At 38.1% G+C, this 22,010-nt stretch overlaps 1 protein-coding gene across 1 annotated transcript in view; it reads left to right on the plus strand.

Moving 5' to 3' along the window:
- The window catches only part of SS18 (synovial sarcoma translocation, chromosome 18), a 37,452-nt gene extending 25,460 nt beyond the window's left edge, over positions 1–11,992 (plus strand). Inside the window, exons 5-10 of the mRNA XM_010182009.1 lie at positions 1,795–1,962; positions 2,670–2,774; positions 4,930–5,022; positions 5,744–5,866; positions 8,303–8,436; positions 10,580–11,992. Of these exons, the coding sequence (XP_010180311.1) occupies positions 1,795–1,962; positions 2,670–2,774; positions 4,930–5,022; positions 5,744–5,866; positions 8,303–8,436; positions 10,580–10,606 (650 nt within the window). The 3' untranslated portion in view covers positions 10,607–11,992. The remainder of the gene's footprint in view (positions 1–1,794; positions 1,963–2,669; positions 2,775–4,929; positions 5,023–5,743; positions 5,867–8,302; positions 8,437–10,579) is intronic.
- The last annotated feature ends 10,018 nt before the right edge of the window (positions 11,993–22,010 follow it).

The following is a 22,010-nucleotide window of genomic DNA, read 5'->3' on the forward strand; positions in this document are numbered from 1 at the left end:
ACATTTTATCACATTGTATTGTGACTAATATTAATATTGTTAATTAACAAGCTTTCTTGAGATCTAGGAATATTATGGCAACAAGTTTTTATTTTTTTTCCAAGGCTGCCTAATGTTTCTCAGCAACTCCAAACAGAGGAGCAGTGAAATGGAATGATCTAAATTACCTGCTTGTTCAGAGGATCAAAAAATGAAATGTTTTTGCAAAGTGAAAAATAATTACAGTATTTTGATGTAAACCTTTTTTTTTTTTAAACTTTAAAATTGAGGCACAGAAGCTGCCATGCTGAAGGATAGAAGCATAACTGGATCATTTTGAGAGTAGCCAGTGTTTATCTTCAGAGGAAAATGAAGCTTAACAGAACTAAGGCCACTTTACTTCTCACGGAGAGATTCCACACAGGGGTTTAATGGGATTTAACTAACACACTTTGAATTCATACCATTAATTAATTTGGCTTAACTTTCTCTCATAACCCCACGTAGCCAGGATCTAAGTGACTATGTTTTCCTTTCACTGTATCTAGCTAATTTTCCAGTACTGCAGTTTCTATGTAGAACTTTGTTTGTGTTCCAGCACCTAGTTATTTACAAATATTAAATGGAAAATCTAGCATATAGAGAACTAGTGGATACCTTCCATTTTTTACTGGGATGAGGCTAAGGAGTGCTCTGCTAGTTTGATTTGATTTGTTTGGGTTTTTAGTGAGACTACTTGTTATCTTTGTAATTTGTAAAATAATTTTTTTAAGAGAAAAAAGCTTAGAGTTTCGCTGTTAGAAAGTGTACAATATGTGTTAAGTGGTTTGAATTAATGTATTATAAAAATGTTGTTTAAGAAGCTTAGTTTCTTGTCTCAACTCTTTCCTTGTGATATTTTTAATACTGGAATAACTTTTCTGAAGTGGTACTACAAAGGAAGTGAGAAAGCTGTTCTTTGTTAAAAGTTATATTAACCTAACCTGCAGTGTCATGTAATGAAATGCTGTAATCATCTTTCCATTGCTGTATGGTGTCAGTAGGGTGCTCTTTAACTGTCTGTTTTCATTACTGAAGTTTGCATTTCTCCAAGCTCAGCCTTAACCGGATTTTCTCGGTTGATAAAGCATGGACAGTACTTGATCTCTCCTGGTCTTTTCTCATGGCTGATAGAAACTTGATGCAGCTTGATATGAAAGAGGATTTTTGTTACAGGATGTTTGGGACTATTCAGTGGTGGGCAGTGCTGTGTATTCCTGTGGGCCTTTCTGCTTCATGTCTGTCGTGTGATTGCTTGACTCCCTGGTACCAGCGGTTTGTCTTTATAGGCTAAATAAAATTCTTTTGTGATAACAGCTAAGAGGCTCAGTGATGGACTATACCAACTACATGTGTATTAAAACTATGCCCTGAGGTGTTCACAATGTTAAATTGTGAAAGTTGTTAAAATAATTTTTCTGTGACTTGTCAAGGTTTCACCATCAGGTTTTCATCTACACTTTCTTTGCAGATGCTTTTTAAAACAAACAAAAAATGGTAGAAGTGTTTCAGTTATGTTTGCATTAGTAAACTAGTGTCTGTGTAGTTTGAAGAACAGTCATCTAGAAAGATCCTTCTTTACACTGAGCTCTATTTCGTAATTTGGTTACTGAACTGATCACCTGCGTTTGTGTAGATCCAGAAACAATCCTTATGAGAGCACTAGAAGCCTTTTTTGGTCCATTTCTAAAGGATGGGTTTTCTGTGTTCTTCTGGGGAGATTTAATTACAAATCATGCATTACAGAAGATATATGTGCTACTTTTCCTTTCTCAGGTCCAATGATGCACCAGCAGCCTCCCTCCCAGCAATACAACATGCCACAAGCAGGTGGGCAGCACTACCAGGGGCAGCAGCCACCCATGGGAATGATGGGCCAAGTTAACCAAGGAAATCACATGATGGGTCAGAGACAGATTCCTCCATACAGGCCGCCGCAGCAAGGTAGGACTTCACTTCAGTGCTTTTACATGAATTTTAAATAATCATCTTTAAAACAATTTTAAATCACTTCCTTGCTTACACCAGATTTTGATCAAATGATCGGGTGTCACAGACTTTGTTTGCAGACTTTTTGTCACCCTCTTAAGGGTGGTTCTTGCAGCAACAGATTACTGGTATCACCGTGAAACGTGAAGACAAGTATTTCTTTTGTTTTGAGTTCTTTCTGACACAAAGTATCTAAAAATACACATCTTGGATATGCTGATGCAGAATTCTGTTTCAGTATTTAAATTATAGGTATAAAAAAGGAACAGAGTACCTGCTTGGTTCTGAATTTTTCAGTTACAAAAAAAGGAACGATGTTCTACAATCCTGCTTCCTTTTTCTTTTTTTTTTTTAATAAGTCCTTTCAGAAAAGGAGTAGCTTCATTTTTAACACTTTAGTCTGCTATACCCATGTTTGTTAAATGAGCTCAAAACTGAAGTTTCGTATGTATGTGCTCAGTCTAGTGCAGTCAAACAACTGTGTGTGTGTGTTTGTATATATATTTTATTTTTTTTTAAGTAAACTAAATTACATATGCTGTCTGAAATGCAACGATATGGGTGGGGAGTAAATTTTATTTCTCATACTAAAATCGGAAATTAGCAGGCTTTATAACAGAGAAAACAAGTTATTTACGTATTGACTGGTTGTGGTTTTTCAGGCCCACCACAGCAGTACTCAGGCCAGGAAGACTATTATGGGGACCAATACAGTCATGGTGGACAAGGTCCTCCAGAAGGCATGAACCAGCAATATTACCCTGATGGTAATCTCTCATAAATGTTAACTTTACCATTTTCTATACCTCCCCAATATTAATGTAGTCATATGCCCAAAATTAGGGAATGGGATAAGAATAGTAACTGGATATCATACCTCACATTTAGAAAACCTTCCAAATTCAGAAGTGTTACTACAGTTTAAGTTACTATGACTAACTACTGTTACAACTTACTCAAAGTATGTAATTTGTAATACTCCCATTTGAAACTCTTAACAACAGTTTTAGTATTTCAAAATGAAAATTCTATAATTTGTTTATCTAAAAGTATGGAAGGTTCACTACCATATCTAGTATAATCGAGATGAATTAAAACAGTTATAACTTTAAGCAAGGGGGCAATATCCTTTTATTAATAATTTTATTCAAGTGGAAAAACTTGCTAAAAAGGTGTGGTTTTTCTGTAAATATTATATTAAAGTAAACACCAAGTTAAAAAATAGAAGTTGCATAAATGTATTATTGCTGCTATGGATGGTATGGGCCTCTAGCCTACTTTTTTATATAGGAATAAAATGGTCCCTGCCTTGAGGACCTTGTAATTGTGAATCCTCTTTAGAAGTCCCCCTAGTACGTTCAAGACAAGACTGTAACTTTGAATTGCATAAATCTGTTCTCCTACCTCTTGAAATTTAGAGTGCTGAAGGCTATTGGATTGTGTTATAAGTTAGAAAAGTTGCAATTAACCTGTTTTTAGGCTGAGCAAGAGACTGGCAGAACAAAGATGCTGACTCATGACTACTGCGATAACCATGTGTGCAACTTAATGGTGTCTTACAAAGTACAAGGAATGTGGTAGATTTTAACGTTTTAAAAATGTGTGCAAAGCCAAGCTGTGTAATTGCCACAGCAACTACTCATTGTAAATAAAAAGATACAAGTTAGTTGTTTGAATTTTAATTTCTGTTAAATTAATTTTAAGATACATCAAGCCATATCTGTATAAGCTTACTTGTGTTATTTTTGGAGATGTACATGCAGAATTATTTTACAAGTTACATTAACTCATAATTAAGCTTTCAGTGTGGAACTTTTATGTTATGCACATGAACTTTAGATGGTCACAGGCAATTTACTGTAGTAGGGGCAATTAGATGTTACCATTGACAGCTTTGTATCAGCATAGATTACTTCTCTAAGACCTCTTTATTTTAAAGACTCATTCCTTATCATTAACTCATTATCATTCTTACATGTAACATAAAGAGAATATAAGACTTGTGGTAATGCTTATGTGTTTGTATTGGATTCAGTCAATGACACATGGTACAGTTGCACGACTATTTTCAAAGACCGCTTAGTTCTAGACCTGTATTCTCCTTTCATTATTTATTTTTTTCCAAAAGATTATTCCAAATGTATACAACTTTTATAATTTTATTTCAAATTTAAACAAAATTTTGGCTTGCTTTCTTGACCAAGTTGGGAATAAGATCTATTTTGGTCATCTGTAAAACAAAACATATTTGTTCTAAAAGCAGCACGTGGCGAGCTTACTGCGTGTATTGGTTTCTTAGAGATGCCTGTAGTCTTAGAAAATTATTCTGCTCAGGACTGAAATATAAGAGGACAAGTTTTCTTTAGATTTGTAGGGAAGACCTTGAGAATGTTGTTTTTCTGTCACTTAAAAGTAAAATTTAATGTAGACTGTGGTTCATAACTTCATTGAGCTTTATTTGTTATATTTTGCACTGCTTTTAGCATATGCTTTTGAATTGGAGATCAGCAGAACAGGTGTTAGACAAAGTATGATAATTGCTTTCTTTGTTCATTCTAATTTAATTCAGGTTATTTACATGTGAAAGGCCTAAATGCTTTCATTTTTTTTGAGTGAAAGATAAAGTACTTCCCTTCCCTTCCCCCCACCCCCCCCAACAAGGATTATCACAAGGTGAAGACCATCCCTTGCTGTGATGTTGCTAAAACTACTGCATTAAGCCTTTTTTTTCTTTCCTGTCACATGTTAATTCAAAATGAAAGGAAATCATATTAATAAATCTTTGGCTAATACAATTGAAAATTCTTTTTCATGTATATCCAGTTGAAATTTTTTTTCATTTTTCTGAGAAATGAAAGATTTTTAGGGTTTTCACTCAGAGGCCATTAACGTTTCTTCCTGTCTCTTGTCGAATTGATGTAGGTCATAATGATTACGGTTATCAGCAACCGTCGTATCCTGAACAAGGCTACGATAGGCCTTATGAGGATTCCTCACAACATTACTACGAAGGAGGTATCTATATACCTTCACACACATACGCACATACATTCCCTTTCCTCCCTCACCCGCAACGGGAACAGAAATTCTTGCACAACACGACTTATACCCATGCAGAGCTCTTGTAGAATACTAGTTGCTGGCTGTCTTGAAAATTGCAGGGAACTTGAAGCATTCAGAATAATTTCTTGCAAACACCTAAAATGTATAACCACAATTTGCCATTTCTAACAACAGTAAAATGACTAAAACACTCCTAGAGACTTTTTTTTTACCTCAATGGAAGTTTTTATTTAAACATAAATTTGTTGGTTCAGTTGTATATCTTTTTGTGTGTGTATATATTTTGTATAATTATAGTGCTGTTAGGAAACAGCTTGCTGATCTTGTGTAGCTAGTCTGTGCTCTTGTAGCTGTCCTTAATTTTGTCTTTTTTTTTTATTTTATTTAGCATAGTCATGATCTTATGACTGTGATGTTCCAGTAAATGTAATGCTCGTTTGGCAGAGATGCTGAAAATGCTGCAGTTCAACTCTGCAAAATTGGCTTTAACTGCAGTTTGTTTGGCCGAATTCCTTCTGTTTGGTTTGAGTTTTCTTTATTTTGTTCAGTTTTTGAAATCAATACTGCATTTTCATTTTGTTCATGTGTTGTTGGCTGTGCATCTTAGAAGGAAAAAAAAATCAATCAAGTAGGTATCTTTATAAGTTTTTGCTTTCTTGCGATCATCTTCCAGGAAACTCGCAATATGGTCAGCAGCAAGATGCGTATCAAGGACCACCCCAACAGCAGGGTTATCCACCACAGCAGCAGCAATATCCAGGCCAGCAAGGCTATCCAGGACAACAGCAGGGTTATGGTAAGAACCTGAAGACACAGACAGTAATCACAGAAAAGGCCAAGGGAGATCCTCATGTGTTATTCCATCCCTGGTTTACTGGGTTGCAAGGCCAGGCTTGTGCAAAAAAACTGTGTGCCTGCTGTTTTACTGGGCTAAAACAAGAAGGCGTAGAAGACAGGACCTTTTGGGAAGTAGGTCTGCTGGCAATCTAGGACTATATGGTGGTATAGAAAAGGAGGGTGGCTAGAAAACATTACAACAGGTGTCTGTAATTTAGACCCAGAAATACTATGCTCTTGAGTCAGGAGGGCAGAAAGATGGCAGAAAGCCATTTATACCCTTTCGTCCCTGGATTTGACATTCAGAATGAGATATTTTAAAAACTAGTGTCAAATTTCATCCAACATACATTAATTGTTCTTTAAAATTCTTGTACTGCCCAGTAAGGTAATTAATAGAAGCATTGCCATTGCTGCTCTCAAGAGAGTCTGTGTTATAAATTTGCACTAGTAGTGCAAGCTGTCTGATATATGGCAAGAGTGAGAAATCTCTGCCATAAGTGAGGTCATGTAGTCCTTGGTTTCATGGAAGACCTCCCAAACTTAAATTAGCAATGTGTATTTTTTTATGCATTAGTTCTGAAAACTTGAGGTCAGAATAGCATATTGAAAATAATGTTCTCTTAAGTTTTGCGTGCTTGCATATTGTAAAACAGTATATGTTTATCACAGAGGAAGGAATCTCTGAAATCTCATTCTGTGTATTTTAACTTTCAGCTTTGTTGCAAGTTTAAATGCTAAAGCTTTCAGTGTTTTTGGGTATGTGAGGAAGCGCAGGCTGACTTACTTGCCATGTAGATAAATGACAGATCGGCATTAAATGCAGTTATTTTGATACAGAGTTAAGTTTTAAGATAATCCACTGAGATTTAGCAAGTTTTCTCTTTTTGGAGGCTATAGATGAATTGATAGTTCTAAAATAATATTCATGTACTTATATTCTGCAAAACGTAGCACAGGAACAGAATGAAGATCAGAGTGAAGGTCCATCACTATTCTAAATGTTGTAAGTAAAGAAAAATTTGACTTACTCTGAAAATTTAGGTTAAATTACTAGAGGAAACGGATGAAGAAATCTGTTGAAGCAACTTACCCACTGTACTTTGTAAACTCAAATAGCATACCTCAATTTATTTATTTTTTTTTTAGCAGAGCTAGATACTGAAGTTTTGTTTTTATTTTATAAAATCCATCACTGAATATGTAGAATTAAAGTATAAAGAATTACCATGAATAAATGGAAAAAAAAATGAAGCCAAGTTTCATTTGTCATATGACTATAGCACTTTTTAAAATGTAGCATCCTTGCTAAATTTAATATTTAATTGTTTTCTAGTTTGCAAAAGCAAATCAGCATCCCAGTCTTTAATGTTTTGTTCCACTGTAGAAAGCTGAAACTGCATAGTTCAAGGGTGTTTTGAGGCCTGAGGAGAATGATAATAGCTTATGGAGCTTTTCTTCTCCAGGTCATCTTTTTGACTGTCTTATAGATCCAGAATTACTGAAAGTTACCAGCTGATGTAATCTTAACATCCACTGGCTGTAACTAAAACTACCTCTTTCTAGCACTGAATCACACTATTGCTAAAACACATCTTAACACATCTGTTTCTTCTGTGCGGCTGAAAGAGTTGGTTTGTTTAAGAGAAAGCACTTCTAAAGAGTTGCAGCTCTTCCTGACTGCCAGTTTTTAAGGGATGTTGTTGAAAAAGGTAACTTAGAGCTACTGCAAAAGATCCATATGGTGTCATGGTGCATTTGGGTTTTTTTCTGTATCTTTTTCCTGGAAAGTTAAGGCAACCAGAGGACTATGGAGTAGAGGGTGCTTTTTTCCATCCCACAATAGCATTTATTAGTTGTCACATCTCACATTTTATGCATGTAACTTGCTTGCCTGACATAGCATTTATGGTTGCCTGCTGTGGTGTGAGAACTGACTTTCTGGCAGCGGTGCTGCTGGTCTCTTCTAAAGGTCCAAATGCTGAACGCAGCTGATCATCTGGCTGCTCCTGGCATTGTAAAGCTCTGGAACTGGAGCAGCATACAGCTGGAGGAGAGTGTGCCTCCCTGAATCCTGGAAGAGTGCTATAAGTGTATGATTTTTCATTTCTTGCCTTGTTCTTCCCTGTCCTGTGGTCTCGTGTGTAGAACTACATGCGTTGGTAATAAATAATGAATGTATAAATAAAGGTAAATGTTTCTGTGTAGTGCTTTCCAAGGTGAGAGGAGGACCCCTAATCCCTGCCATGTTTTTAGGTGGGAAAAGACCTACTTGCACAGCAGTGATACTTCTAAGCAGTGCTCAGTGGCAAAATTAAATGCTTTTACTGTTCTCCCTAACACCTTAAACAATCTTTTTTTTCTTTTTTTTCATTTACATTTTAATGATCTGCAGGCCCCTCCCAGAGTGGTCCAGGACCTCAGTATCCCAATTATCCACAAGGACAAGGTCAGCAGTATGGGGGATACAGACCCACACAGCCTGGGCCACCACAGCCACCACAGCAGAGGCCTTATGGATATGACCAGGTAATCTTTAATTTGAGGAAGTTGTGATTCTTACACACGTATTTGATTGTATTAATTTCTTGCAGACCTTTAAACTAATGAATTTGAGGACATGGTCTCTCAGATGTGTGTATATACAGTTCTTGTTGATTTTATTTCCAGTTGAGTTACTCAGAATCATTTGTCTGGAAATGTGAATAGTCATTCTCTTCTGAGTTTGCAAAGTTTTGATGCAATTTGGCAAAGTGAGGCACTTCAGACAATATTTTTGAACTTTAAAAAGTTCAAGTTTCATAGCCTCATTATGAATAACTAATATGAAAGATGAGGTTCCTGAATCTCTTGGTGGGTCATTCTTCATTACTGCTTTGTAATATAAATGGTTGAATTGATTTTCCACAAACACAAATCCACTAATCCCGCTCTGCAGTTGCAGAACCACCTCAAGTGTGCAACTGAAGTCTGTCTACAGTAGAGCTGTGTGGGCAGACATGAAGCCTATTTTTGCAACACATTTTCTCTGAGCAGTTTAAAGGAACACTGAACATGGGAAAGAAGTGACCTGAAAAATCAACAGCTTTTCTGTCACTACTAAGATAAGTTTAAAGGAAACAAATAAGAATCACCAAAACTCTAGGCTGGAGTTGTAGAGGAGGACTGCTGTAAAAATACTTCTAATTAGGGAATGAAGCAGAGATTTTATTCCTGTAGAAGGTAGTAAACTATAAAAATCTAATCTTTGCAATATGAAGTGTTAAGAACTGTCATTAAAACGTACACTGTTGCTTTCCTCATCATAACAAAAGTGGAGAGTAAATAAATATACCTTACTATCAAGCTGAGGTTCTGGTGTTTAAATAAAATCCTGGTACGTCAGGAGATCAGGTGAATTTTCAAGAACTTTCCCTTGGAAATGAGAATAGCCACAGTTGCCTGCATTGTGAAAGGAAAACAGTTGGCTTCCTTTCTACAGAAATTAGACAAGAAGGAACAAACTCATTCAGTGTGGCTGTTTAGAGGTGCAGTTGCTACTACTTATTTAACAGATAAAATGCTCATGCACTGAACTGTTAGCAAGCATCCTTGTGCAAATAATAAGGAAAATGCTTGTGGCAAATGTATGGTCAAGGAAACTTAATCTCAGTTTGCTGAGTTTCTTCCAGCTTTCTTTGCAGTAGAAATAGATAACTCACTCTGTAGATAGGCTCTGCTGCTCCAGTTTGTGCAATCTAAGTTCCACTGGGAAACTCAATTATAGAAGACCTCCCCACTCTTTTATAGTAGCCATTCCCATAGGAATGACACTGCTTAAATTCACATCTGGCAGCCGTTCGGAAACTCTTCTTCCTGACCAATTGTCAGGAGGAGCCAATTTTACAATGGAAAAAGCTGACATAGCAACATAAAGCTGGAGTTTAAAATCCTGCCTGATCATGATGGTGCTGAACATGGAATGGTGCCGGGACCGCAGTCTGGAGAATGGTCACTTCAGAGCACACTGCTTGTTTCTGTAAGCCTTGAAACCTGTGGTGAAGGATCATGGCAAGCATATGGCATTGATGCTTTCACCTCTGCCCTTCTCTGCAGTGCATGACGTTCTGTCAAAATAAATGGAGAATATGAATGAGGATAATAATTCTATGTATCAGATCTATGGAATAATTAATTCCCATAGGACGTATTGACTAATCTTTATGTTCACTGGAATGTGCCTTGATTTTTGATGTAGGTATATCAGTCCATTCTGTCATGCTTGATACATGTATATTTTTAGGTATTTCTGAAAGCAGGTTAGTTTCCTAAATTACTTTGAATTCAGGTGACCTTGTGTTTCTGAAATAGTTTTCAAAGTTTAGTTGGGAAGTAATTTCCATATTTTATTTCTGATAGTGTTCTGCAAATTTCTCAGAAGTCTATTGAATTTAAAGGTACTGTTTTCTGATCAAATTAGGTTCCTGGTTCTAAGTCCATATCATCAGTCTCACATTAAAAAACAAAGGGTTTTCTGTGAGATGAGACTGTTCTACCTGCTCATATTGATTTATTGTTATTTGTTTCCATGTTTTAACATAATAGTTTATTTGGATGGTCTTCTGATTTCAGCTTTTAATAGAAGAAAATAAGCCTTGTGGTCTAATTATGTATTTTTAATTTCTTTTTTTAGGCTCAGTATGGAAATTACCAACAGTGAAAAGGTACTCACATTCCGGTAGGCAATATCTATTAGCAGCCATATTGTCTCCTCAGCACTGTGGACATCTTCCCGAGATGAGAACCTCCCATTCCATCTAGCTTTTGGAAAAATCTTGTGGCTGTTTATGGTATACAGTCTTTGAATTAATTGTTAAAGACAGTAGAGTCTCAGAAACTGATTTCATGTCTCTACTCTAGATGGCAATATTGGACAGAAAAATACGTGACATAACAATTTGCAGTGAGTTGAGAACTGTATGTCAAATAGACTGTTACAGACTGAAAGGTGCAAACAGCTTTGTATGTTTATGAAGGTTATGGGAATTTTAATATTTTTTCCACAGATTTTTTTTGTAAGGGGAAAGGGGAAATGCACAGTTTTTACAGCAGCAATATTTTGTATATTATGTTTTTCATGTGGTGAATATGCAAGACAGTACACTACTCGCTGGACAGCATAAGAAATCTACTGTTAAAAATGGGTTGGGGCATAAGTGCTTGATTGTATAAGTCTTGAAATGGTGTACAATAAAGATAACAGCGAAAAAAAGATGGAGAGCACCATACGTCGCTGATAGTTCATGTACAAAGAATAAAGATCCCAGTTATCTAAATGGGAACATAATTAAGGACAGTATAATATAGTCTTGTGCAAAGATTAATTTTTTAAGCTTTCCAGTTTTTCTGAGTGACGCATTTTTGTAAAAATTGTTTCTAACATAGTTTGGCAATTTTCTGCAACATTTTTTGGGTAACAAGATAAACGTTTGGGTTTTATTTCTCAAGTGTTTTGTCACAGCTCTGCATAAGCAAGCTGTAATCCCTCTTAATAACTGCAATAACAAAGAAAATGACAAGTGTTAATTTTACTTGACTTGAATATGCAAAGAACATGAAAAAGAATATGGATGACAGGGCTGTATTGTATAAGTGTATTTTAACCTTTAGTTGAATAATTTGTATCTATCAAAATAGCCTAGAAGAGTCTGTAAAGCCTATCTAAACTTTCCTAACTGGGAGTTAATATTTTTAGAAAGGGGGCATTTTTTGTGTATGTCCATTTTTCTTATTGGTTAACATGAGACCAAGGGATGTTTTATAACATCAAATGCAAAACCTGTTGGTGAGGTAAATGCCAAATTTTGTTTTGAACTGCATTAATGCTTATAGTGTTGCATGTCAGATAGAGGCAGCACATTGATCAATAGCATAGTACACAAAAAATGGGTTTTGAGACTGTCCTGCAACTGTATATCAGATAAATAAATGGATATTCTGTTGTGCAGCAATATGCGCATTCAAGAATTCATGGCAACTTTTTTAAAGGACAAAATTTAAAATTAGCCCAGGAGTAAAATTAGTTTTTTCAGTTGTTGATCACGTTTTTGGAGGTTGGGGGAGAAAAACAACCAGTGTTCATAATATGTATGACATTATACGTGCAAGACAAGATTTTCAATTTTCTTTAAAGGGAAAACAGTTTTCTTAAAGGTGATAGAAAATACACATCAAGGTTTGAACAGATACGGCATGAGGAACATTATTATGAATGAAATGCTTGTAGGTTCTGTGCCAATTTTCCACCACTGTGTACTTCATTGCTATTTAAAACTGTACTCCATCAATTCTAACGGAAGAATAAATTATTTGTGATTTTAATTTTCTCATTTGTTTCTTTAAATTAGATCCCTATCACTCTGATGTCTCATCTGGAGGCTCTTCTGCGGGTTTTTATTTTACAGAAGTTTGGCCAGAATAGCCAAACCGTATTTGCATTCTAGGACTTTATCAAAATTCTCTTGCCATAACCAAGTTAATTAGAATTAACTGTTCAGTAATCAGCATGTTGTGTAGGTTGTTTGTTACAAAATTCTTCCTGTGAAAATGAAGGTCCATGAGGCTATAATCAAGATGACTGAATTAGATAAATGAGTTGAGGAGGCAAAAATGTGTTGAACCCAACCTGGTGTAGATATGTTATCTCATTTGAAATAAGCTCGACTGACATTAAGAAATAATTTGTCTTGCCAGCCCATCTTCTGTTGTCTTATTCTCCTTTTTAATGGAAACTAAAATTGCAATTTTAATAAGCAGAATCTCCTCCAGGGTTTCCCTCCTAGAGACTACTGCATTTGCAAGGTTTAATTGTTTTATAACAGTCCTGTTTCGTAAAACTTTTTAATTGGTGGTGACAAAAATTACCTTATTCCTCTGATACTGTGCCAGAACAACAACTTGAGAGGAGAAAGCTCCTTGTGAAAGTATTTCTACTAAAATTATATATTAAAAAAGAACCAGTTTTCCCTAAACAAAAAAGGAGGGGGACCAGGATGAAATAGCAAGATATACAAGATTTGTTTTGGTAAGTATTCGTTATTAAATAAAATCCAACCAGTAGGAAACCAGGAAAAAGGTGTTAAATTTGGTATTTTACATGCAGAAATGTAGAAAATAAGACCTAAGAGGGGGATGAACACAGCAAATCAAATATGTGAACAGAAATGATAAAAATGTCCAAACAGTAGAGAGGAGGAGTTAATGAGTTAAGCTATTTTTAGTTGCCATAGTGCTGTGATTTTTGCCATCATATTTTACTCTTCAGGTGGTTTTATTTCCCTTTCTGCTCTGTGAGGGACACGCAGAAGGGAGAAGCTGGCTCACTGTTTCAAATTAAATTGACTTCACAGTGTTGTAACATAAGTAAGAAAATGTGCCACTTCATAGAGCAGGTTAAATGTATCTTGTTGCAAACAGTCCTGCTTCCGTTTTTATATCTGAAGTTACTTTAAAATATTTAAAGTAATTGATTGATTGAGAAAATACTCACGATTAAAGAGGAGCAAGGACTTCAGTGCGAAAATATCATTGTACTTCCACAGTTCTTACCACAGAGGAGGCTGAAACACATTAATGTGATTTTAAAAAAACGACAGATTTTAGATTCCAGATAAGGAGGGAATACTTAAATTTACAGAATGAAGAGGAATTGTTACATCAGCAAGTCCAGGTAGAATGCTGAAGAAGTTTAAAAAGAAGGTAGCTGATTTTCCTGCATGGGCAACAGTTGCTGTATCATAAAATAGGAGCATAAGGGTGAAATCCCATGAAGTAATCCCAGACAGACCTTCTGAAGTGAATAGGTAACTGGATAAAGTAGTAAGTTAAATTAACAAAAATAATTCAGTAGTATATTAAATGACAGGTATGTTGAAAAAAAACCAAAACGCCCCAAAATGTGCCCCTTAATCTGCTAGAATTACTGTAAAAGATGATAGCACAGTGCAATGGAATTGATCTTTGTGTGCTTACAAATCCTGAGGTTCTCTGAGAAGCTGCTACCATAAAATTAAAGCATGCGGTAAGGTGGGCTGCGAAGCACTGGAAATGAGGTAAGATGGGGGGACAAAAGGAAAAAAATGCTAAATATAAAAAATTGAGATTGATAACAAATTATGCCAGCGCTCTGTTGGGATTGCTGTTTAACAACAAATAAATTGGAGATAGAAATACATGTTCCAGTAGCAAAATGTGGTGGAAATGGTGCTACTTAGGTTATGTAGGACTTAAAACTTTGTGGAAATGCAGTGGACCATAGCAGAACTTAAGAAATGGCTGATGTTTATGGATACAAGAAAGTAGCTACTGGGTGGGATGATACCACTTCAGTCATATGCAGTTAATCAGTTCTCCGGAGGAATTCTGCCTCTGGCATAGTAAAACCTCTGTCTAGTGGGTGTCAGGAGTCACGGTGCCACCAAAATGTTCAAAAAGTAGTGGTATGGAACGCGTAACAAAATAGCGTAACACTGATCAGATCTTTATCAGCACTCAGTTAATTGTGTTCATCCTTGTCTCTGCCACATCAAACAAAGATAGCTCAGGTAGAAGATAAGTGGATAATGGGTGGTCGAGAATAAATGAAGTGTTTGGGGTTTTTTTGTTTTAGAAGTCGATATGTAGAAACCAGAGGTACATAGCAGACACTGTAATTTGTGGAGGGGTACAGACATGATGAAAATTAAAGGCAACAACTTGAAAATCAGTAACAGGAAGTGTTTTTTTCCCAACATGCACAACTGCAAACTCAGTCCTCAAGATGTTATTGAAGCCAGGGGCTTTGTAGGATTAAAAAAACAAATTGGAGTGGCACTGTTCTGTCCAGAAAACTATTTTTGCCACTGTTGTGAAATATATCACCAAAACAAGATGAAGTGAAATACTTATGTTTCGAGCTTGCAAGATGCTTTCACTCAGTTCTCAAAAGCTTCCTGTGACAGTTTTTCAAGGAAAATTCTTGTCTAATCCAGCAGAATGTCTTTGACTTCCCCTGTCTGAGATCTGATGATTTTACAAGAGGAGTTTTTTTCAGTCTTCTATAGGTAATGTTTTCTATTTTTCCCTTACTATTCTTCACTCGGTCTTAGGTAATGAAGATAATTCGGTATGTCAGTGCCTTCACATATGTATACCTCGGGTTTTGTGGGGGGCAGAGCTGTGGTGCTGGAGTGGAAGCTGCAGGAACAGCCAGAGCTATTGGTCTGTGAACCCTTCAGAGCACTGCGCTATACTCACTTGCCTTGACACTTCTTAAACAAATGGTGAGGGGTGACTTGCCATATAAATGCTTTTGCATTTTGGTTCGTAATTTTCATTTAATCAGAAAGTTAATTTTACACAGCATAAATTCTAATCGCCTACTGCAGTTGGTGTTGCCAGAAGAATGCTGGCATCCTGACACAGCTCCATTACAGATATTTTTGTAGAAAAATGCCATGTGCTCTGGCAGGCATCATAGAAATACAGATTTTGCTTTTATGAAATTAAGTTACATCAATTATGTGTCTTGACTGCTTTTTAGCAAACTTCAAATCAAGTGAAAAACTTCTAGTCTCCAGTATTAAGTTGCCTTCTTTACATTTTTTCAGTCACAGCTTTTCTTAGCCCAGAGTCTTTACACTTCCTTTTCACAGGGTTACAATTTAAAGAGCTCTTAGAGTTTCTATCTAAATAGTGATTATGGCCTTACTTGTTAAGATAGTTTCTTGCTAAGTTGATACGGTGTCAGTCTCAAAGGTTAATGATCGGTATATCTCTTATCTCTTTATTTTTTTTCCACAGCAACAGTACAGATCATTTCAGAGCTCTTCTTATTTGAGCACCTAGATAACTACATCTGTTTGCTCCTAAGGCTGTTTCCAGCTTGGATAAAGTGTTTGTGTTCTGTTGTAAAATATCTTATTTAGAAACTTACTGTTGGGGGGAGAAAAGGTTCTGCTCATAAACGTCAGAGTTTTTAATTTCGTAAGCCCAGAGAGCCTGCCCATGTGAGTCTGACAAAGTATTTTGCTGGCCTGACACCGGTTTTAGATTTATTGTCTGCTTCAGTAGCTGTGTAGGCTCAGGAAAGGTAAGGACATAGCAAAACTGAGGCAGGCATGAAGGTTTCCGTTGTATCCCCCACAGTTTTTGGCTGATGGCAAGTGGCTGATTTTAGGGCCATAAATAGATGCTTGGTGGGTACTAGGAGATCTGTAGCCGCGACAAGTACCTTGTGTGCATGCTAACATGTCTAATGGAGCCTGGTGTTCATCGGTGCTTGTTATGACTGCTGCTATGCTCTTGCTATAAAGACAGCACTGATACTTTATTACCTCAGAAGCTCAGTTCTCTGTGGCCTGGATTATTTGCTCTTCAATTCCATATTGCTTTGTGTTTGCCTGCTCTCTGGCAGCAAACAAGGAAGACAGAAAAACAGGAGTTTTAGGTGAGACCCACTCTGCTGAGGAAGGAGCAAGGAACACAGAGAAATTAATTTGACTGCTTCAGTACTTGTTTTCACTGTTTAGAAATTTGGAGTGTAAAACACAGTAGACCTGAGGTCTGTGAGCTTGAGCACAATAGAGGTGACCTGCTTACTTCAGTTTTCTTGATACTCTGCCCTATTGCCATTAGTTAAGTGACCACTGACAGCTGGTCACCATTTGAATGAACACTCGACAGTGTGTCTGCACAACCAATTTCTATCAGATTTTTGAAGGGAACTTGTGGGTCAAAGGACTTTTTGTTGAGCTACCTACATTTCCACTGAGGGTTGTTGTAGGAGGATGCTGAGTGGTGTCACGCGGGCTGGTGTGTATTTGTGTCTTTCCAACATGCTGGTCTAATGCCTCAGTGACTCGTAGAATACCCTGTCTTAGGCCATCAGTAGAGCTGTTTGTATATTTAGGTGAATATTAAGAAGATCTCTTCTTTGTTGCTCTTTCTTATCATGGGACCGTGTTTGTCTGTTCTGTTTTTGTAAGCCATAATAGTTCACCTTTTGACCATGCCCATCTTCTAGAAGGGTAGCAGGCAAGACTCAACTTGAAGCCTGACAAAGATGCAAAGGTAGCATTGTTGCTAAAGTCACTGGAAGAAATCTGTGACAAAGAACAGATAGCAGTTATTTATGGCACTGCCCATGTGGAATAGAAGATCATCTATTGTTCCTCCTTTGGTATATGTTTGAGACCACCTTCTCCATTGCTCTGAGGAGTCTGAACCCAAGAGACAGCTATGAATTAGTGGATTTACATTGAATCACAGAATCATGGAAAGTTTTGGGTTTAAAGATCATCCAGTTCCACCCCCTCTGCCATGGGCAGGGACACCTCCCACTAGACCAGGTTGCCCAAAGCCCTATCCAACCTGGCCTTGAACACTTCCAGGGAGGAGGAATCCACAACTTCCCTGGGCAACCTGTGCCAGTGTCTCAGCACCCTCACAGTAAAGAATTCGTTCCTAATATGCAGTCTAAATGTTCCTGCTTTCAAATACCTGCTACCCCTGTCCCTTGTCCTGTCACTACATACCTCTGTAAAAAGTCCCTCTCCAGCTTCCTTGTAGGCCACCTTCAGGAACTGGAAGACTGCTTTAATGTCTCCCTGGAGCCTTCTTTTCTCCATGTTCAACATCTGCAACTCTCTCAGTCTGTCTTTACAGAATGGGTGCTCCAGCCCTCTGATCATGTTTGCGGCTCTCCCATGGACTTGCTCCAACTTGCTCCATGTACCTTCCTCCTAGAGAGAATAAGGCAATATGTATGCTCTGAGGTATGGAAGATTGACCAATTGAGAACCTGTGGCAATAACAAACTTGAAGAGAGCAAATGCTGTCACTGCGGTGAGAGTTTACTATGGAGTTTAAATTTCATCTGCCTGAGGTGCGGCGGGCCATTCTTCGACTGACTAAGCCGAGTCACCTGAAATGTAGGAGCTGATGATAACGAGGAATGGTAACTGTGCAAGCGTGTCTTGGGAAGGGAATGCAGCAGAATACAGGCAGGTTCCTAGGAGAATTTTGATACAGCAGGGATGGGGAAAGCAGAGAAATGGAAGAGGTCCTCTGTGTTGGTTCTCACCAGTGAAGAGGAATCAACCTCTCAGTGCAGGGCTTAAAGCTAGCTCGAGTAAGAGATCATGAGGTGGTGAGAGTTTACTCGTGGAAAAAGAAGGAAGCAGAGGAACAAATTATGTTTTGAGCATATTATTGTCTGGTTTTGTATACTAGCATCAAGAATAAGTTTACAGCTGGATTCTTTGGTGCCTAACAATGATGAGATCTAACAACAGTTTTTGCTGATCTGATGTATTTACCAAATCTCTTTTATTTTTCAGCTGGGTTGTTTCATGACCCTTGTAAGAATGTAATGTCTTGAAACGTCTCTCAGAGTTGAGTGAAATTTGGTTGAGGTTTGTCAAGGAGTTCACATTTCCTCAGGAAGCCTAGCAAACAGCAAACTTTAATAAAAGCTTCTGAATTTCTCTCTAATCTCAGAGAATAGAGAGGACACATGTCATAGGGAAAAAAAATATCTAAAGAAAAAGTTGTTCAGGAGAACTGGCAAGTGCTTAAAGAAATTGTCCTATGGGTAGAAGTACAAATTATTCCAATGTGGAGGATCAAGAGCTCATCAGTGCCTTCAAACAAAAGAAAAAGTGCACAGAAAGATCTCACTGTTATAGGATTAATCTTAAAAGAGTAGTAGAACACACTGAAATAAAATCAAGGCAAGCCACAAGTGAAATAAAACTATTCAGAGATACTGGTAAAAAAGGAAGAGCTGGTCCATTACTTTGCAGAGAACAAAGGCTGTAGACAGTGTTGCTGAGGAGTATTCAAGCTTAGGACATTATTCCTAAGTCTAGGAGTAATCTGTTACACAAATACCTGATGAAGAACAATTCATTAGGTACATCTAACTTTACTATAGTTACAGCAAATGATTAGATTGCTACCTCTATTGTAGTATCAAGAAACTAGTAAAATAACAGCAATAATAATGATACAGTCTAGATTTGTTATCTTAGTGCCTGTGTCAGACCAATTTATGGCAGGAGAAAAGACAGTGGGCACACTAGAGGTAGGCTCTTGGTGGGCATAATTATCCCCAAATGAGTACTGAAAAGAGGTGAGTATGGAGAGATGATGGTGGGTGGAATTCAGAGGGGAATAACATGTATTGATTGTATTCATCAAACGCAGTGAGCTGACCACAAGATCCATAACAGTATATTGGCTCATTATCGTACAAAACTTATATTAGCTCTAACATAGATTACACCTTTGCTTTTAATCCCCACCACCGCTGAGGGAGCCATGAACTTTCCAGCAAAGGATCTGATGGGGAGGGAGTAAATAAATGGTCTTGCAGAGAACATGCCAGCTGCCACGTCCCATCAAAATGGATACTGGGAAACTATAGGTAAAGCTCTCATTTTGAACATCAGTTGCTGCTGCTGCTCGGTTGTACTGTTGCTGCTTTTTAACTTCAGAAAACATCCTTTAATTTTAAACTTTGCCTACACAAATTCATGAGGTTATGATTCAGAAGATCCCATACTCCTGAGTGATATTTCAACCTTATTAAGCATTAGGGCAAGATTCCCAATTGGTGCTGAGAAAGCAGGCTTTCGGGAAGGTGAGAATCCAAGTTCTCTGCTGAATAGGCTGTTCTTCAACCCATAGAAGATGGGGGTGCTTTTTGTGATACTGGGAACCGAATGATGCTCAGGATATCCTTCTACCACCTTCAGCTGAGCTGGAGATGTCCTGGCTGGAGCTGTAGGCCCTGATAGGGAAGGAGGCTGTATCACCATCACGAAAGGAGTTCCCATTCCCCAGACACCCTTGCTTGAGCAGGGAGGAAGAGGAAGTGTCCTTCCTCTTTCACTGAAGGAAGAAGCAGATCAGCTGAGCAGCTGGGTGCCATGCACAGGGGAAACTGCACTTCATGGGGTGAGGAGCACTGGGGTGGCACAGCAGAGCCCCTGCAAGACACGGAGCTCAGCAGGAGCTGTTTTTCAGAGTTATTTAATTGAGCTGCACCTATTGCTTTAGACCAGAACAAAAGCAAGCATTTCTCTGAACTGTGCTGAAAAAAACATTTTTGCACCATCTGTGGATGTTGCCTAGCTAGCAAACACAGGGACTAGGGAGCAGTGTCGGGGCGATATGCTGAGGGACGACAACTGTATTATGCATATTTTGGCACTTCCTGGAACCTCTGAGACCACAGGAGGAAAAGAACCTTTTCTGTATTATCTACACTTCCCTCACATTTTTAAGAAAAACAGTTCAGACTCTCCTTAAAGGTTTCTGAGCAGAATCCTAAAAACCGCAGCTCTTTTCAGCAGCCATAGCTCTATGAAGCCATCAAGACCTAGTGCTGTAATTTCAACATCCCACACTCTAGCAAGTTGTTGAATGCCCATAGCAAAGTTGAGTACTTCAAATCCTGCCAGTTAGAGCTCAGTCCTCATTCCCACATAAACACAACCATTTTGCAAACATGATCTGATATTAATTACCCCCCTGGCACCAAAAGTCAGGATTTCCTGATGCAGCCCGCTAATGTAAAATGCATTAGTGAAAATGCTGGCTCCAAGGGGTTAGGTTCTCTAAATAAACATAGCAAAGTTCTTCTTTATTTGAAACTCCCAGGCTATTCTGAAAGACTGATTTCTCCAACAAGAAAAAAAAAAAAAGACTAAAATAATCTTTGGGTTTTTAATAGGTTATAAATGCCTTTTTTTCTATTCAGTTGCAGGAACTGAATGTCAAGTTGTAGATCAATGAAATCTGACTTCTCCTTGCCTTGGAATAAAGTTTGTCCGAGCTCCTTTCTGCCATCGTGTGCTTTGTATTGTGGAGGAAGACTGCACTTCTGATTTTTGGGTGAAGGTGGAAACACTAAAATTTGTAGGTAAAAAACCCCAAAAGGTTTGTAAGAGCTAGGGAAGATTATAATGTAACAAAAAAAATAATAAAAAAATTGTTTCTAAGGCACTTGGAATTACTTTTCTTCCACTAAAAACAGGAAGGAGGACTCAAGCAAAGCCAGCTTGCAATGAATGGGACACGTTCAGTTCTGTTAACAAAACACGGCTGTGAGGCCAGTGGTTTTCATTTGAGAAATTGTCCGTGTCCTCACTGACAGCACCAGCTGCCATTGCCACCTTCTGCCAGTACTACAGTAGTGCATTGTCTTCACATTTCCACCAAGACTTGGACATGACCCAGAATTTGATCTGGCTTTAGCAGAAAAACAAGGAATACTTTAAAAAAAAACCTACTCGAGATGGTAAATCCCCCTATCCGTTCCCAGCACAGTCCCAGACAGTGTTGTCTTGGGACACCTGAGGTACACAGTGAACAGTGAGAACAAGAGCCACCAGCAGCAGGAGCCAACCCAGATACTCAAAACCCAAAGCTACCAATTGCTGAGTTGCTGCTGCACCCCTAGTGCCAGCAGCAAACAGCTGGGGATGTCACCGTGTGGCTTGGGCCCACACCACTGGCAGGGCCATTGACAGAGAGCTGCCTGTGTGGGGCCCAGCACGCTGGGTTCATCTCGGGAGGATCCCAGTGTGGGGCAGGGCTAGAGGAAAGGGGTGAGCTCCACTTCCAGATATTCTCCCATCTCTTGCTGGCCAGGCCATGGGATTCCTGAGCTCCTCCAAAGTCCTATGGTGTCAAATTTCCACACAGGCAAATAAAATCAGCCTTAAAATGCCTGTGTGATATACCACAGAAGTCCTACACTGACAAGTCATAAGCCAGCTTGGGCTCCCCTGCCTCACTGATGACTCCCTGTCCTATTTGTGCCCAGGGTTTTAGAGACGTCTTTGGAAATGAGACCCAAGGTATCCATCCTTGTTCTGCCTCCTCTGTTGATGGATTTTGCACCTGGAGGTGTTCAAAAAACACGTGGATGTGGCACTTCAGGACTTGGTTTAGTGGGCATGGTGGTGTTGGTTTGATGGTTGGACTTGATGATCTTAGAGGTCTCTTCCAACCTTAACGATTCTGTGATTTCTCTACCTTTCTCCTTCTTATAGATCAGGTAAATAATGTGTTAAAGC

The sequence above is a fragment of the Mesitornis unicolor genome, unplaced genomic scaffold (assembly GCF_000695765.1).
Source record: "Mesitornis unicolor isolate BGI_N332 unplaced genomic scaffold, ASM69576v1 scaffold32133, whole genome shotgun sequence".
In the NCBI taxonomy this organism is placed as follows: Eukaryota; Metazoa; Chordata; class Aves; order Mesitornithiformes; family Mesitornithidae; genus Mesitornis; species Mesitornis unicolor.